Source organism: Aythya ferina, assembly GCF_964211825.1.
Source record: "Aythya ferina genome assembly, chromosome: 12".
Taxonomy (NCBI): Eukaryota; Metazoa; Chordata; class Aves; order Anseriformes; family Anatidae; genus Aythya; species Aythya ferina.
Genome location: NC_140308.1, coordinates 5,004,062 through 5,021,929, shown reverse-complemented (window position 1 = coordinate 5,021,929; position 17,868 = coordinate 5,004,062). Strand labels below are relative to the sequence as shown.

General features: G+C 39.6%; 1 protein-coding gene across 1 annotated transcript in view; it reads left to right on the top strand.

The window, feature by feature from the left end:
• Positions 1–17,691, top strand: part of GAN (gigaxonin) — a 39,429-nt gene extending 21,738 nt beyond the window's left edge. The window contains exons 10-11 of the mRNA XM_084533902.1: positions 2,986–3,095; positions 3,850–17,691. Coding sequence (XP_084390028.1) covers positions 2,986–3,095; positions 3,850–4,031 — 292 coding nt within the window. The 3' untranslated portion in view covers positions 4,032–17,691. The remainder of the gene's footprint in view (positions 1–2,985; positions 3,096–3,849) is intronic.
• Positions 17,692–17,868: the final 177 nt, after the last annotated feature.

Genomic DNA, 17,868 nt, shown 5'->3' with positions numbered 1-17,868 from the left:
ATGAGTGAATTTAAGTAAACTGTGGATAGGAAATATATACAATTGGGCCGCAGGGTTTTTTGAGGATGTAGACTTTTTTTTTTTAAGGGTTATGAACTGAGCTTTGTGTACATTGCATACTTATTTTAAAAATACAGCTCAGGATAAGAATTGATTTTAAAAAAATGTGAGAGATGAGCAACGTGTATGTCAGAGGTGCTGGTGGAGCCCTGTCCTTGAGTGTAACCACTGGTTCTCTGTGAGTGGGGTAGTTTAGTGGTTTTTGTTTTGTTTTGAAATTATTATTATTTTTAATTCTTACTAGCCCCTAGTTCAAAAGAATTATCAAAATTTGCAGATATCTAGGGGAATAAAAGTGAGATGCTTGTTCTGTAGCAGTAGTTGGCTAAAAAAACGAATTCCTTTTGCTTCCGGAACATCATAGAAATAAGAAAATGCTTTCAGCGGTATGTAAATAGTAAACCAAACAAACTTGTAGTATTAGAGAGGTTGGTCCATATGGTATGCAGGAATCTCATTAGAAGGAAATGCTTATGCAAATGTCATGAGAAAACTGTCTGACTGATAGTGCTGTCAGATAAGCAGAGCACAGAAGAGGTTTTCATTCATTTGTAGGCTTCCTTTCACTGCTGCTAGGAGCTGAAGGTGACGTGTGCGAATGCACTGGGTCTGTATTGTGCCTCTATTTACTTCTCATTTGGAAATAAGTTACCACCCCGCTTAGCACATACAGCAGTTAAATTAATTTTTTTGGTTGTATCCCTTTAAGACTGGAAGAAATCAGGATTCCTCCACACCCCCCCCTTTTTTTTTTTTAATTTCTGTGGAAGCATATTTCAGTTTCACAGTAATTGTTTTTGCCCGTGGTTACGCGCCTCTGCCGCTCTCGGATTCCGTTTGAGCAGAGCCGTCCTGGAGAAGTACGTAAGAGCTGTGTTCCAAGGAGTGTTTTCGAATTCCTGAAGACTGTGAATTTCTTGTATGGTGTTTTTTCCATACTGTTCCAACAGTAGGCACAGCCCACATGGAGCTGGAGCGTAGTCAAGCTCTGATGAAACGTGACCCCTTGCCCTTCCTGTCTTTGTTCCTTCCTAGTTTTAACTGCTAAAACTGCTGTAAGCGTTCCTGAAAAGTTGGGGCTGTTTTTAAAGTGTGTGTGTTAAGAAAGGCTGAGAAGGAATTTTCACAAGCAACTGCAGATACTTTAATATTTCTTGATGTGCGGTAGTAAAACGGTTGGGTCCTGCGCTTTTTAAACTCCAGAGCTTTGATTGTCTGGTGCAGCCAAATCCCCAAAGTTCACGTGATTTCCACACTTGATGAGTAGCTAGCCTAACCCATCTAGTGTTGTACTTTTCCTTCCTTGACGTAGTATTCTATTTGCAACTAAAAAAATAATAATCTTCCTCTTCCATTTCTCTACTGCTTAATTCAGTTTTCATAATTCTAGGTACCTTGCTACTAAAAATAAAAATATTGAACATGTCCTCTTCCCATAGTCAAGAAAGAAAGCTAGTGAAATATGCTAAAAAGCGTTTTGCTGTGTAACAGAGTTCTTGAGTCACTGCAAAAGATTTCCTCTCTTCATTGCTCATTTGTGTTCCTCTGTGACAGCTACAAACGTTTCCATTCCTTTCTGCAGCATTGTAGTGTTCAGTGTATAGCATAGACAATAAAATAATAATGGGCAGCTCATCCTTTAATTTGGCCGTTAAAATCGATCCTTCCAAGACAATTAATATGTAGCAGCTTCCCTTTCAGTGCCAGGAAAGAGGCTTGCTTCTGAATCATGAGTGAGGATGAGACAGAATTTTCCAAGGCCAGCAATATCCATGAGAATATTTCCTGACTTTTCCCTCAAATTAACCAGGTGTGGCATTGCAAATGGATGGTACTGCTGTCAAAGGCTTTTCAAACTCTCCTGTTTTCTGTAAATTACTTAATAAAAGATCCGGGAGCAGTCACCTAAAATAACATTGATTTGTGTGTCTTCAGGATCTAACAATCATAACTATGACAGCGTCTGCAAAAGTGCAGCAGCATCTGTAGAAATTGATTTCAAAACCATGGAGAGGGTGCTGACAACTCTAGAGAAATGGGACACCTTTATAAACCCGTGTCTCTCAGGGGTGACGGGGTACATACCTGGCTTCCAGAGGCTTCAACTTAGAAACCTGCTCTTCATGTGGCAGGAAGTTCAGGCTGATGTGTTGAAATGAGGGTGTTCTTAATGTGAACACAGGGGAGCTGTAGGATTACAGAACGAGCTAGGAAGTGCTTGAAAAGAGCCTGATGTGTGATTGGGAAGTTCTCTTTCACTTCCAAGAAATGAACATTTCGTTCCCCAATTCCCTTACCAGTTTGAGTTCCAATCTCTTATGCCTTGTTTAAAATGAAGCATTGTCGAGTGCTATGTTCTTCCTCCTGGCCAGGGAATTTCACGTTGCTGATAAAGTGCAGTTAAAGAAGTTAGGGAATTGTATGGGGGAAGGCATTCCTTTGTAACGAGGACTCACTGTGGCAACATGGTATTTCCCCTGCTATAGACTGTTAAGATTTACACGTTTTTATGATTTTGCTGGTTTGAAGACAAAATTAACTAGAATTTTCGTTGTAGGGAAAATTGACTGTTGTAGCTGCTGGTGGAAAAAAGGCTCTTACATGCCTGCTTTTCTTTCACACTGGACATCTGCAAGAAGAATTTATTTTGGATTAGATTACACAGATGAGTGAAGTAATTCTGAAATACAGTAAATTCAAGATAAAGTATCCAAAATTACCTAAATAGTAGTACCAATTGGTTTTCCTAGCTAGGAAGAACCAGGTCTGTCTTGAACTAGACAATTTTACATCAATTTTTACATAAAAATAATTAACTTGTACACTCTGGTTTTGATTCAAAGATGGCAGTTGGAAAATGAACCTGGATTTTTTTTTGTGTGTTGGATAAAAATCACATACCAGTTTATTTTTATTTTCTTACAGGTGGATTTATCTAAATGACCAGAACCTATGTATCCCAACTAGTTCTTCTTTCGTGTATGGAGCTGTGCCCATTGGAGCCAGCATTTACGTGATTGGGGATCTTGATACAGGTCAGAACTAGAACTCATAACTTGTGTTGCTTGTCTTCTTCCAGTTTTTTAAATACTTGGCGCTAATAAGACTGATTTTTTTTTAGAATGAAAATGTAGGAGTTCACTTCAGTCCTCTGTAATTTTAGATTACGTCCTGTTAAGTTATCCTTGTCTTCAGGGAAGTTCTGCTAGTTGTACAGAACTGTACAGGTTTGTTTTGTACATTGGACCTAAAAAACAAATTTGGCATTATAATTTGGTTGGTTATCTGTCTGAAGATCAGAAGAGATCAAGAGTATGTTACTTCATCTAAACAGAAGCAAAAATGTTAGTGCCTGGGGCTGTTTATCCTCCCTTTGCGGTGGTAGGCAGGTGGTTTTGTGTTTTGGGACCTCATCCTGTGGTTCACCTGCATGGGATAGTGGCTACACAAGGTGATAGATACACAGGTGTGCAAATGAGCATATTCAGTGCTCCTCCTCACAGCTTTCAGTATCTGGCTGCATACTGGGAAAGACATTTGGAAGACTGCATGTTTTCATGCCTGTGTGTAAAACAGGGCTTTCTACAGAAATGTGAAACAGCAAAATTCCTGGTGCGGTGGGTTTAATTAGATAAGAAATGTCACCTTTTGCTTTTGAGAATAATTTGAGGCACATATCTAGAACCTGATTTGTAGTCCTGTGCATGCTCTTGTGTTTGCCTTAGAGGTGAAGTGTGCTGGTGGGTACTGTATGTTTTAAGCATTTTATTTTTGTGTGTGTGGATCTAGGTACAAATTATGACTATGTTAGAGAATTTAAAAGAAGCACGGGAACCTGGCAGCGCACTAAGCCACTATTTCCATCGGACCTTCGCCGTACTGGCTGTGCAGCTTTGCGGATCGCAAACTGCAAGCTCTTCCGACTGCAGCTTCAGCAGGGATTATTCCGCATTCGTGTACCTTCTCCGTGATCTGTATGCTGCCAGTGGAGGAGACTGGAAGAATTCTGCGCAGTCCACCATAATATAGCTCTATATAAAGGAAAAGCTGAGAAATTACAACTGAAACTTACACTGTATGCTGTGCTTTGGTATGGTAACTGTTTTTGTTTTAAATGCTTAAAAAGCTTGAGTCTCAGTTCTTGTTTCGGGGACAAATAACTTACGTATACATTAAAAAGAAGAGGGGGGAAAAAACGGGAATCAAGGAAACACCTTCAGTCGTAACCGTTTGGACTCTAAAGCGTGTTATTGAAGGAGGTTTGCTGTGTCTGGAACTGGTGTGAATTGGTATTCCTTTGGCAAAGGTTATTGAAAAGCAAAAAAAAAGATCTAAGGTGCGTTTCCCCTGAGGGGAACTGATAAGAATAAATGTGCTATCTCGGACTGGATAGCTATAATACGCAGAAGCTATATGAAAACCAACCTCCCTGGTATACTGCAAGGACTGTTGTTTGACTGTAATGCCGCCGGAGACGTTGGTTGTTGCACCTTTTACTTCTAGTCCTTCCTCAAAAGTTAAGGTCTGTGCCTAAAAATGGTGGAGGTGTGTACATACGTTTTTCATTCATTTGCAATGTTTTCATTCCTAAAAATATTTTTAATATATTTAAAATGGACTAATCTAAAATGGATACAGTATACTGTAGAGAAGTAAACTTTTTTCTACGCTGTCATTTGAATAGCCTGGTGAACTGGTGTACAGATGGGCGGCATGTGTTCCTGCATGGATTTTAGAGGCTGTTTTCTTGAAGTAAAGGGAAGTGGCGTTTGGAACAGTTCATGACAATTGCTGCTCTTGGTAAAAGACAACAAAACTTGAGAAATTAAAGAAAATAGGTTATGTTCCTTTTTACTTCAGATCACGTGAAAACTAGGAAAATGTTTTTTAAGATTGAGGATTATAGGAAGATGCATTTTATCTCTGTTGGAACAAAGGTAAAATATGACAAGGAATTTTTTTTTTTTTTTTTTTGGACTATCAGTTAAGGAAAATCAGTACAGCTATTTTAAATTGGGATCAAAAGTTGGTTTACTAATAATTTCCATGCTAGGGTGCAGAGTCTCGTTTCCTGCTGTTTGACTTTGAAAGCTGGGTTTTATGGTGTGGTTATAGTGAAGAATTTAGTATCTTGCATTTTATTTCTTAGCAAGTCTTGTTCACATCGGTAGTGATACTTAACTGACTTTTGTTCATAGTAAAAATCGGCTGGTAGAACACTTTACCTCACTTTTTAATGTCACTGTTGTTTGTGATGGGTGGGATGCAATCTATATTTATTTAAAAGGAATAAAGCGAGAGAGGTGGAAATAGAAATGAGGCTTCCTGCCCTTCAGAAAAAGAGTTTTTGTATAACCAGTATTATAACTACATAAAATACTTTCCACTCTGCAATTTTGTGGACCTCAGACAAGCCAATCTCTGCCCTCAGTTGTTAGTGTAAACCTGTGTCATTTTTACTGAATCATCTTAGGTCTGCTGAAGAACAACCCCAGACTAGTACAATAGCTGTATTTAACTAAATGTTCCTTGAAGAGACATTCTGAAACTTACTCCTGCTCAGTCCTTCCACAGTGCTGATGTGTAGCTGGAATTACTCTGATTCTGAGAGAAGGGGTGAAAATAAATCAACAAGAGAGGGCAGCAGTCAATCCCTTGACAATTATTTATTTTTTTTATTTTTTACAGTGCTGAAGTGCTGCAAAACTTGAATTACATACATCAGTTTTCTGACCTATATTAGTTGGCGTATTAAAACGTTTATATATTTATGCATTGCAGTAAACTTGGTGTGTGTATATATATATGTCTTTAGATTTTAAATTTATATAAATGCTTTACTACAGAAATGTGAACCACTATTTCCATCGTCAGCTGTCTTGTGAAATGAATCAAGTGCTGTTAGCTTATCTGTAAAACTTCCCTTTTCCAAAAATTTTACGTTAATTTTTCCTTAGACAAAGTGCCGAGATCCTATATCCAAAAGTGATGAGATTGAATGTTTCTAAGCATCTGTTTCACTTTTGAACTTAGTTTTTCTAAGTGGCTTAGAAAACTCTCAGAAATGTTATTTAGACTAGTGCTGGCTGCTATCTCTTGAGTCCCTAGCTCCCTAGTACACTAGTGGGCATTTAGTGTCCAGAAAACCTAAGTAATAAATGCACAAAATAAATCCAAATCATATATACATTAGCAGTGTTTTGCGGTTAAAGTTATGAACAAGATGTTTACACTTACAGTAGGATTACAGTAGGTATTTGTTCTTTTTTTTTTTTTTTTTTTTTAGTGTAAATAAAGCAAGCAATTCTGCTGGTAACCAGAATGTGTTGCAAATGTTCTCCCTTACTCAGCTAGATTTGACCAAGAAGCTCAAGTCTCCTCACCTGAAACAGTTACAAACTTAATTTCTTAGCACATTGCTTTCTCTGTGGTTGGAGGTCAGGGACCAAGCCTCTAGAGATGCTGTCACCTTGAGCTTCATGTGCAGGCACAAGTCAAAGATTCGGGCACTCCTCAGATCTCCGACCTGGCTTCCTTGGCCTTGCTTCAAGCAGGATGAACGAGATTTTTGTGTTGCATTGGTGAGCTGAGAGCTGGTGGCGCATGGGGCTCGGCGCAGAGGAGGGTGGGGTGAAGGAGAAGGGCAGCAAGGGGAAGCCACCCCTTTGGCAAGACCCCTTCATCTTTCAGGGTCTTTCCAGCTCTAATCGGCGAGCTCGGTGATGAGTGCCTCTCTTGGGATGTGAGATCCCTGCCTGGTCTGGAGCTGGGCTTCAAAGCCCAGGCTCTGCTTTTCCCCAGGAGAGCTCTGTTGTGCAGGTGGTGGTGTCTGAGCTGGGTGGCTGGTCTCGGTGTGAGGTGGAAGGTGGTTTGCTTTGGTAGAGGATTTGATTCCAGAGGTGCCGAGTGTGCAGGGTGTTGGTCTGGGTTTGACACTGCTGCCCAGCCATCTCTGCTTTCCTGGCAGCTATGTACCCTGCATGTGATGGCTGAACCATGCGTGAAGCAACTCCTGAACTTTCTCAGTTTGCAATCCAGGTGGTTGCAGATGTTTTGGCAGCTTAGCAACTTGCTTAAGTAGTCCTTGCTTGGCATGGTAGCCTCAATAGCTGCTCCAACTTAATTCCTTCCAGCTCACAAATCAGCATTCTTCAGTCCAGCCAGTTCCTTCACAGATTACTTCTTGAATGTTTTTCTTAACCAGCAGCCTGTGCTGCTGGCTGGCTTCTGGGGATCAGGTTTGTAGGCACCCTTTTTCCCAGTTTCTCAATTATGGGATGGAGGTCGCAGAAGATGGGAATAGCAGTGGTTTTCTTCCCATCACTCCAACTCCCACCACAATTTCCCCCAAAAGATTTTTTCCTCCTTTTCTCCGTGTACAACAGGTTGGTTTTGGAAAGGCTCTAGAACTGCTGACCTAAGGGTAAAGCACAACAGTTGGACTGCACAAGTGGAAAAAAGAAAGAACGCCATAAACACGAGGCTTCAGCCTACAGAGGTGAGGGAGGTATGCAGCAGGCAGGCTTTCTCTTCCTCACCTGGCCTCTGTCGAGCCATTCGTGCTCCTAAGTAGTCAGCACTGGATTCCAAACTCTCCTTCTCCTTCTAACCTGAGAAAGGGACATCCTGAAATCTTCTGTTGTAGTACAGCAGGGTCGGTCTGTCTGTCTTTAAATAGTTTGTCAGCAATCCCTAGAGTTTTAGATTTTTGAAAATGCTGTATTGACTCAGCTGATCCTGGTCACTTGATTTTTCAGTAGCTTTGAAGTACATCATCTGTGAATTGAACCCAAATTAATATGTAATTAAACAAAAGGACAGTAGTGAATCTGAAAATAAAGGCAAATTTACGAGCCAGCTCACTAATAACTGCAGGCAGGTCATAGCCCTTTTGATTTTGACAGCACAAGACTTGCAAGTCGCACTCTGCCTTCTGATTCAGAATTCTTGCTCAAAATATGTTTGAAAAATACGTGTTTTCACTAAAGCGACCAAAGTGCCTGGCTTTGTTTTTTATCAACTCTCCTTCCAGAAAGCATCAGGCAGCTTAATTTCTTTCTTTTTTTTTTTTTTTTTTTTTTCCCTCCAGTATTTCTTGTGCCTGCATGACTTGGTAAATGCAAAAGTGTAAAAATTGAGGGGTTTAGGGAATGTTTTCCCTGCTTTGACTGCAGTTCCTCTGGTCAGCTCGATAAATACAGTGTCTGTACAGCCTGCTTGGTTTTGGGTAATGCGCATTTGCCATGCAAAGTGCAGGATGCAATAACAAACACAAGTTGTTCCAAGTGCCAAACTTGTGGTTTCCTCTGTATATAACAGTAATTCAACTCTTCTGTTAAAACACAGAATGCTTAAAATTCACTGTGTTAAAAAAAAAAAAAAAAAAGAATCACTACTTTTTTTTTTTTTTTTTTTTAATGAATGTTACTTAAAACACTGTAAATCTTTTAATTTTTGTGTAATACTGTTCTGCAGATTTGTGTTACTCTTCACAGCTGCCTTGTGCCATCACTCCATGTGATGCATATGGACACGCTGCTCTTTATTGGAGCACTAGTGCCATGCAAGTATATAATGAATGGCAGCTGACAATAGGTTTTAGTATATAAAATTATACATATTTAGATAAAGTACAATTCGTTTGAATTAATCTTATCTGCAGAAGGAAAGTTGTGTCCCAGAAAATGTGAATATAACCAGGGACGCAGGCATACTGAAGATTTTACTGAAGGGATGTTTTTGTGCCACTCAGAGTGATACTTCCCAAGAGTTTATTTGCTGTAGAGTATGGATCCTACCTGCCCCTAAGGTTTTGGGGGTTGTGTTCTCATTTTTGGAGTAATTAAACAGCTTTTCCAGGGGCTGTGTTAAATATGTACATGCTTGTTTTTCAGGTAGAGGCTACTGATTCCATGTTAACTTGGAGTATTTTCTCTTACTGCTGAGGGATGAGTTAAGGCCTGCGTTGCAGTCACTAGTACTGTAGCCTTCAGGCATTTGCCATTTTCTATTGCCCTTCCTTGTTTGTTACTGGAGTCGAGAGCTGGATTGGTGGGGTCTGCACTTCCGTGGCACACTGCTTTGGAAAGAAAAGTACGGAGGTCTGTGTCATCACTTGACATTGGGAAGCTGAGCTAGCAGAAGCTGACTGGGAGATACCACTGTAAAAACAGTAAGATTTGGGTGAAGCGCTGCTCACTTTCTTTAGAGATCACATCTGTACTCTGAAGTTTATTGATAGGTTGAATATCTGCTCTCAAGCATCCTTTTTTTTTCTTCCCGAGAAATTTATTACCATAGGAAGGATTGCAATGAAGCTTTAAGGTAATATGTTTGATCAGCTGTGTCCTGTGTGACTCTTGGTAACCTGCGTGTTGCTGTACACTCTGGTAATCAGTTGTCTCAATTCTTGATTAACAAGTGATCTGAAAGAATACATTAAAACCATTCTAAGTGCCTAATCAGATAAACACTTGCTAAAATGTACTAACGGTAATAGGAACATTAAACTATAAATTGCTACCAACAGGTGATTATGTTGTAAGTTTGTCAATAATACAAAATCTGAAAAGATAGTTTTTAAAATAGCTTGTTCAGGATAGCTGCTTACAAGTTACAAAAATAATCATAACACAGAGTCAGATTGTTTAGGAATAATACTTGAAGGTTAGTTGAAATAATCTATTGAATGTCTTGAAAAATGAGCTGTAAGACTGGAACTTTTCAATGTAAAAGGTTAAAGCTTGTTGCCCGGTATTTCTGCAGGGTTTTGTGTAAATGATACACACCTGCCAGAGCACATCAGTAAATGAACATGCTCAATGCCATTGCCTACCTATGCCCTTGAATTTTCATAATGAAATGAGACAGTACTGAGCCCTTGTAAAAGCTGATGGATTTGATTACAATAATAGGATAGAAAGAAGCATCCCCAATGTAAGTAACATCTATTATTTTATTGATTAAAACCTGAACATGTAATTTTTTAATGCTAGGTGCTTCTGAATCACCATCTAATGCCCTTGATTTTTCTTTGCCTTTCCTCCTTTCCTTTTCAGTCAATGCGAAGACATCCTCTGGTTTTGTCAAGGACAAGTTTCTGTCGTTTGTATTTTTAAACCCAATCAGAGCCTGAAGAGGCTCATTTAAGCAGGCTGTACAGTGGGCTGCTTTTATGAGTATAATTTTTGTTTTTCTGAAATCTGCTGTCACCTGCATGAATTTCAGAATAGGAAAAAAAATGTGGAACAATATTGCACTTGATAAAGAGCAAGAGCCATTTTGGAAAGTATAAATTTCTTTATGTGATAGGAAATTAGCTAAAAAGACATCACTGGCTGTTACTGAATTTCCCAACTTAATGATCTCATGTGCTAAAGTTTCAGCTAGGCAGCTCTGTTCTGTGAATTTACAGGTAATTGTAGGAAAGCATGATCTTTCTTGTCATGTTTTTCACTATTTCAGAAAAAGCAAAGTGTATTTAATTATTGGAATAAGTGAAAAAAATACACTGGGAGTATCTGGCAAGGTGCTCATGTTGAACAGAGCAGCTGAAGATCTTGTTAAAGTTTTGTGCTGATAGGAAACCAAGGGGTAGCCTCTTAAGAAATGTTTTCTCATAATCTTTCAGAACTGGTCTTAAACTAGTCCAAAGGACTCTTCTGGATTGCCTGCAGCGACTGAGATTGTTCTAGCTGTTGTTTAGTTGGGGAAACAGCTGTTAAGTCAATTTTAGGCTTTTTTGTTTTTGTCCTCACTAACTTCCCAAACCTAATGATTTACTTCTTGTAATTGCTTTTTGTATTTAGGGGTCTGAGACTATATTTTGCAATTTATGGTTATATGTCAATACCTTAATTTAACTTATTTAAACAACAAGCTGTGTTCTGGTAGACTTCAAGGAGGTGTCTTTAATATCACAGTGTAACTGGGGAGGAAAATTACTTGTATAGTGGCAAGACTCTCCTTTTACTGTGCATGGCCTTGCTGTTTGCATCTCATTGGGCAAGAGGCCGTTTTTGGCACAGAGCTGGTATAATTGCTGCCCCTTGCTGCCTTTGGGGTGCGGAAGCATGGCTGGGATGTTGCCTGTCTTCAGGTGAAGTCTCAAGTCAGGAAAGTCTCAAGGATGAGAATTTGCTCACCTGAAGCCCTGTTAAACCAAAAGATGCTGGGCGTACCTTGCTGCATAATACTGCTTTCTGGCCTCATATTTTTTTGGCATTTGCTCTTACCTGCAGGACTTAGATTTCACTCTTGCCCCAAATTTACTTCTGAATCCAATGCTTTCACTGCTGTAGGTCGGAGGAAGTCCATGCAAACTTGATCTTCCTGTGCACTGGCTTCTTGTACATCTTAGCATCCTTTAACGCCACTCAGTGCATGTGGGGAGAGTGCTTAATAGATGATGAAATGACATTTCATCAAGCTTGTAAAACTGAGGTGTCTGCAGGTTAAAGATCACCTGAGCAGCTGTAAGCAATCCTGTACGTAGAACACGTGTAGCACGCTCCCGTGTATGTTATTTGTGGCTGGAAGTCTGCCTTTTGGTCCATGCATGGGGGGAAGCCCCTATTCCCAGCTACCTCATTTTTTTTTGCACTTTGTCAAATCATTTTTTTTAAATTACATTTTGTCCTTCAATAAAAAATAAAACCAGACAAGAAGCAGGGCAGAATGATGCCATTGTCCAAGGACAGTTTACTTTAATTTCATTTTAAATGCATGTTTCTGTACAAAAAGACCAAGGTTGACCTGCAGCTGCTGTAAAAGTAAATAAAAAATTATATTACTTGAAAGTAACTGTTATACTTGTAAATGAGCTAGCAATTGAAAGACTGTCCTGGTGATTTTTAAATAGGAAAAAAACTAAAATGTAGAGGTCTACTTTTTAAAGACAGATTAGATGTTTTTTTTTCTCTGCTTCTACTCTGCACTGTTTTGCCTGTGAACTTGATCCATTTTCTCAATAGAGAGATTCACTGACTTATCTGTAAGGTCAAATTTGGACTTCCTTACATGCAATTCCCCATTTACTGTATAAATAAATGAGAAAGTGTCCAAATAAACACATTTTCTGCACCTGAGATTATATTTTGGTCATTTTCTTTGGGACCTTCAAGTATGTAGGTTTTTCATCAGTTTAAAGAATTAAAAATATATATATGTGCTTTTTTTTCTGATTCTAAAGGTGCTATTTTGACATATTTTTGAATTCCTTACACTGTGCTTGACTTATTAAAGTACCAATGTGAGCTGATAATCAGCTCGTGTTTGTTCTGGTTTTTGTTTTGAGTATTCAGTCCTTCAAAAAAAAAAAAAATCCCTTTTCATAGACAGCTTCCTAATAGCCTTAATAATAAAAAAATGTAATTGGGAAAAATGCTGCCTTTTTTCTGCCTTTATAAAGGCAACAACAACAACAAAAAGAAATGCTTCACAAGGAAATCTTCCTCTAAAATGTTAAGTAGCAGCTCATACTAACTTTGAATTGAACGTAGCAAATATTGTACTGGCCACGCACAAATAGTAGGGATAAAACAAGGAGCTATTCATGTCCCTGCAGGCCGTACCAATTAGCTACTAATTCCAGAGCCTTCTATTGGCATCATGGTGGCTATTCAGTAAATATTAATCTTCTTGGGCTAGATCCCAGGACCTGGCTGTGTTGTTCCCACTTTGGGACATGCTGACCTATGCGGCTGTTGGAGCATCTGGATGTTGTTGGGCCAGGCCTGAGGTAGGATTTTTGCCTCAAATTTGATGTGCTCAGCCCTCGTTTGAGGCATGCAAATGGCTGGCAATGTCCTCGTCACCCCAGAAGGCTCAACCACGGTTGGGAGGTAGAAGAGGAGCCACCAAATGCTGCTGTGGGGTGGCCATCGAGCGGCCCCAGTCTGGTGGTCTGAGGAGGCTCTTGTAGATGTGAGCCGTGAAGGAAAGAGCTGAATTTTAGTCCTGGGTAGGAACCTTGTTGTTGCCCTTGTAGTGGTCTCTGTATTTTTGTTGAATCCCTATCATCAGCTCAGCTTTGTGATTTGATATCTTCACATCGCTGAAAGATTTTGGTTCTGTGGAGGTCAGAAGCAGCAGAAAGAATCAGGGGAGATCTCTGTGAACCTGGCCTATCTTCAGCGTCAAGTTCCTTGTCTTTGCAGAGGCTTCACAGTCCCATGGGTGTAACATTCCTCAGTTGTTAATCTAAAAGCCTTTTAACTCCTGAAAAGTCGAGAGACAGCCTCAGTTGGGTGCTGTGCTCCAGGCAACCCCAGCTTGCCCGGGCTGGCCTTGTCCAGGAGCCACAGGCTGGTGGCCTTCGTGAGGAGCTGCTGCGTTCCCTGCAGCACGCAGGGAAACAGCCAGAAAACAAGAGACACAGGGAGCCCTACTGAGCCTCCACACCCCTGATCCCCTTATTTTCGGGAAGGCTGACGAGGAGCACCATTCCCAGGTCTGCACACAGCCTGCGTGCAGCCTGAGCCTTGCGGCTGCTCCGCAGCAGCAGGGCTGAGGAGATGTCCCTGCTGCCCGTAAAGTTTGTGGGCTGACTGCTATCAGAGACCCAATGTGGTGTTTTATTGTACTTAAGTACACTAGACCAACACATTGGATTTAAATCGAAGTGTTGGAGGCTCTGGAGCCTTTTCTGCGGGATAGGACAAGTGTAGGCCCAACTATCCAGGGAGCTCCTGGCTGCCTGGTTTTCCACCCTCCCTTTTATTTTTCTGTAGTAAACAGAAATGTGTAGTTGCCTCCCAGTTTGCTTACTTAATGTTTAGGAATCTGAAGTTGGAGCCTGATAATTTGAGATCTTTCTTTTGAAGGCAAAATTTAAGTAAAATTTATTCAAATTAGATGCTCTACCTTCAGAGTTTTCTCTCTATAAACCTTGTTTATTGAGTACCATGAATCTTGCAGGGTTGGACTAAAGAATTAAAATCCATTTGTGAATGATGGCTAACTTACTTAGTATAAATTTGTACTATACCAATCTTCTCTTTTAGCATAGGAAAACAAAATAACAACTGCCTTGATTAACAAAGTCATGAAACCAGTATTCCGTGAGCCAAGCAGCAGGAGGGTGTTGGGATGTCAGGCTTTTCCTGAGCATATTGCTACCGCTCTCATGAAGGTTCAGCCTTCTGTCAAATGTAAGGTACTGATGATTATCAGCATATTGTCAGAATATATCGTCGCCTTTTCTACACAAATAAGTCAGTGATACGGTAGAAACACTCACCTGGTCATGTTTACCATCACTCTATGCAGCTTGACAGCTCGGTTTACTCCCATCATCCAGCTGTCATGCTTCAAATTCTGCATTACAGATGTGCTTACTGTTCCAGGCTTTTTATATGCATACGTTTTCTGTGTGTCTTTCTGTTCTGTGTGGGAATTGAGTCTTTGCTTTTTTTTTTTCTTCACTGAGGGCCAGGCCTTGGAACACTCTGTCCTATGTCTTTTCTTAGAGTGAAAACTAAGAAGCAAGCACTCTGTCTTCAATCAAACTATGCAATATAGAGCTCCAGAGCTGGATTCCTTATGGTACAGAGGGTACACCATTCTTGTGTCCTTCCTAATCCAGTCCTTGATCCAAGGTTAGGAGAACTTGTACTAAATGGCTGCCCAGGAATCTTGTATGCAGCTCTTGTTCACTGGTTTTACTCCTCCTTCCCCTGCCTTCTCGGTCCAGCTTGTTAGGTGTTTTGTCTGAACTAAGTGGTGTCAAAGTGTATCCCCCCTGTCAGTGCCATGTTGTTGCTGGTTGGAACTTGTCTTGTAAATCCACCAGTGCAGTTTACCCACTAGGGTAAGTCAGGGGCCACTTCACAGCGTTTGCATCTCTTTGCTCTAGAGTGCTTTAGGCATTTGGGGTGGGCTGTGCCCCTCCAGGTAGGTCTAGGTCTTGCTTATGTCCCCATGATCAGTTGTGGGTCTGGTGCTTACAGGGATGCATAACTGTGATGTCTCAAATTCAGTGTAAGTTTTCATTTCCACTGCTTGTGCGTGTGTACACGTGCTTGATTTTGCTGCTTCCATTGCAATTCAGGGATAAATGCCCATGTGGTCAGGACAGTTGTTGAAGATTCATTGTTCCCCCATTGTGTCATTTTTCCAGTGAAGTTTGTTCCTTGTGTTCCTCTTCGTGCCCCTGCTAGATACTATTAACATCAATAAACTTTTTCCCCCCAGGTCTATGTCCTGTGAGTTGCTCTCCTCTACCCGTTTATCTTGTCTTCTCACATTTATAATGCCTTCTTCTGAGTAGTTTACTTATATTTGTCATTTAATTTAATCCACAGTGTACCTCATACTGCTTCTCCTTCCTAACTCCACGTCCTAGTTTGTCTTTCTTTTAATTCAGGTTAACCTTTATTTATTTCCCTGATTTCAAAAGATTTCAGTGTATGCACAGGAGAGAAATGGCAAATTTCTCTTCAGATGTCTGTGTCTATTCCCTCCCTGGCACATACAGTGTGAGGGATTCAGACTTCGCCATCCCTAACCCCAGGCTTTTCTTAGAGCTAGGCAGAACAAAGTCTGAAGGTGTTTTTTTATTTCTTTTGGTAATTGACAATATTTGGAGATTTTCTTCTTCAGAAGTAGCCACTGCAGATAAGCAGTTGGCCTGCAAGAAGTTTGTTATGCTTCCATATTCAGTATTTTTAATTGAGAAGCAAATTATTTATTTTGGGGAGAAATGTAAATTTTTTTGTATTTGTATGTCAAAGTGGCCTTTATAGGAAAAGCACATAAAATATTTAGATTAAAATTGCTTAGTTGTGTAATTTTAGTGGGGATTTTTATATTAACAGGGTTTCTATGCATTTTTCAAAATATACTTACTGTTTTGTGTTTAAATTATTGGAAATATTTTTAAAACATATATTACCACATTTTCCATGGCGGATCCCTTTACTATCGTTCCTTTTGAATACTACAAAGATTTAATTAACCCTGTAAATTAATTTTCCCCCACAAATATTTGCATTAAGTCAATACGATGAGTTACAACATGGGTATGTAGCTTTACGGGAATAATCCTCGTAGCGTAGCTTAATTATGGAGAGACTTTTTTGAGAAGGGCAGTGCGCAGTGTTTCAATTGCACTTAAAAGACTAAGTTAGCAAATAAAGTTCTTGCTGTACCTCACTAGGTTGTTTTCATTTTTTTTTCCATCCTATATTGTTTACACAGTCATTATTAAATATGTGCTATTTATGCAGTATGCAGTTCTCCTTCGTTTGTTGGGCTAATACCAACATTAACGGATAGGGAAAGCTTCAGAACATGTACGGTGTCCTACGGGATACGATGTGAGTTTGGGGGAGGGAGGAGAGAGAAGCTAGATCCATTATTCTATTTTTTGCATTTAATTGTGTACACATTTTCACGCTAACTGAAACTAAATTAGTAGAGCTTTCTATTGAATTGTAAGTAAAATTAGTGTTTTAAGGCGGGGGGGAGGGCTGGGGACAACGAAGGGGCTTAGAGAACTGGGCAAAACTACCTTCTGAGTTGCACTACAGCGTTTGTGCAATTGCCTTGACTGCCTATGCAAAGTATAACCCGAGTTGGATACATCGGACCCTTCCATTATTGCTCTGATTTTACTTTCTGTTCTCGAGGTGTTATCGTAAGGCTTGCTGAGTAGAAATTTCCAAGGAATGTTTGTCAACCGATGCCTCAGTTTTATCCTTTTCTGTACGCGTTTTATTTTTCGCTGTTGTTTCAGTTTGATAAGAGACCCCACGTCGCTCATAGGTTAGTGTTAAGTGCAAGCTTTTAGGCCTAGTAACAAATGAACATTGCATGCTACCACGTATCCTCAGAACAGAAGAAAAATGTGCAATTTTAATGGCACTTTGACCTGTTGTTGAAACACTGGGTTTTGCAATGGAACAAACTCTCAACAATTGAAAACACTCTGTCTGTATTCGATGTCTTGAAAGTGAAGAAAAAGGCAGTTACTCAAATTGTACCCACAGATAATTTGGTATCGATTTTATTTTTTTTTAAGAGCTTTATGATCTGTTATTAGAAAAATACACGTTTCTTGGTTTACTTTAGTTGCCATAAGTTGCCCAGTGCAGAGTCTGGTCCACCTCCATCCATTTATTTTCATGGAGTAGTCGCACATAAAATTGTAACAGCAAAGCAGAGAAATGGTTGGGTTCCTTCCCGGTAACCTTGCTTGCAGAATTGCTTTGTGGCTCGCACATGATACAAAAAGGGACGTGAGAATTTTCCTGGATTAAGTAGCACTTGCTTTGTTTACGTGTTCAGTATAACGTTGGGTGACTAAAGGGAGGTTCCCTTTTTAAAGTATTTGAATTGTGCTTTGGGGACTTAGTTGCCACTGTGCAAATTGTGCTGTAATATTGTACCAAGGATCAGTGAAAGTGTTTTATCTTTTTTAATGTTGTTTGTATTTGACCGGGTTTTATAAATGTAAGAAAACAGAGTGTTGTATTTTGATCTGAAATTTGCGTATGGTAAAGTAACTTTGCTTTATGTATTGGAGGTTTGTTCAGAACTTGAATTATTTTATAGAAGGGTACAGACCAAAATTAATTGTCTTAAAGGTGTTTAATAAACTAACCAAATAAAACATTGATGGTTTGAAAACTTGTTAACTGCTTCATATCAGTTTTTTGTTGTTTCTATTTTTAAAGGAAAGGAAAAACGCAATTCAGGATTTTTTTTCTCAAGGTCTTATGAAGAATGAAAAAAAATGCAGTGGATTTTATAAATATCATCTCCCATGAGTTATCTGTCTTATTATTAAACATACCTACATGCCAAAAG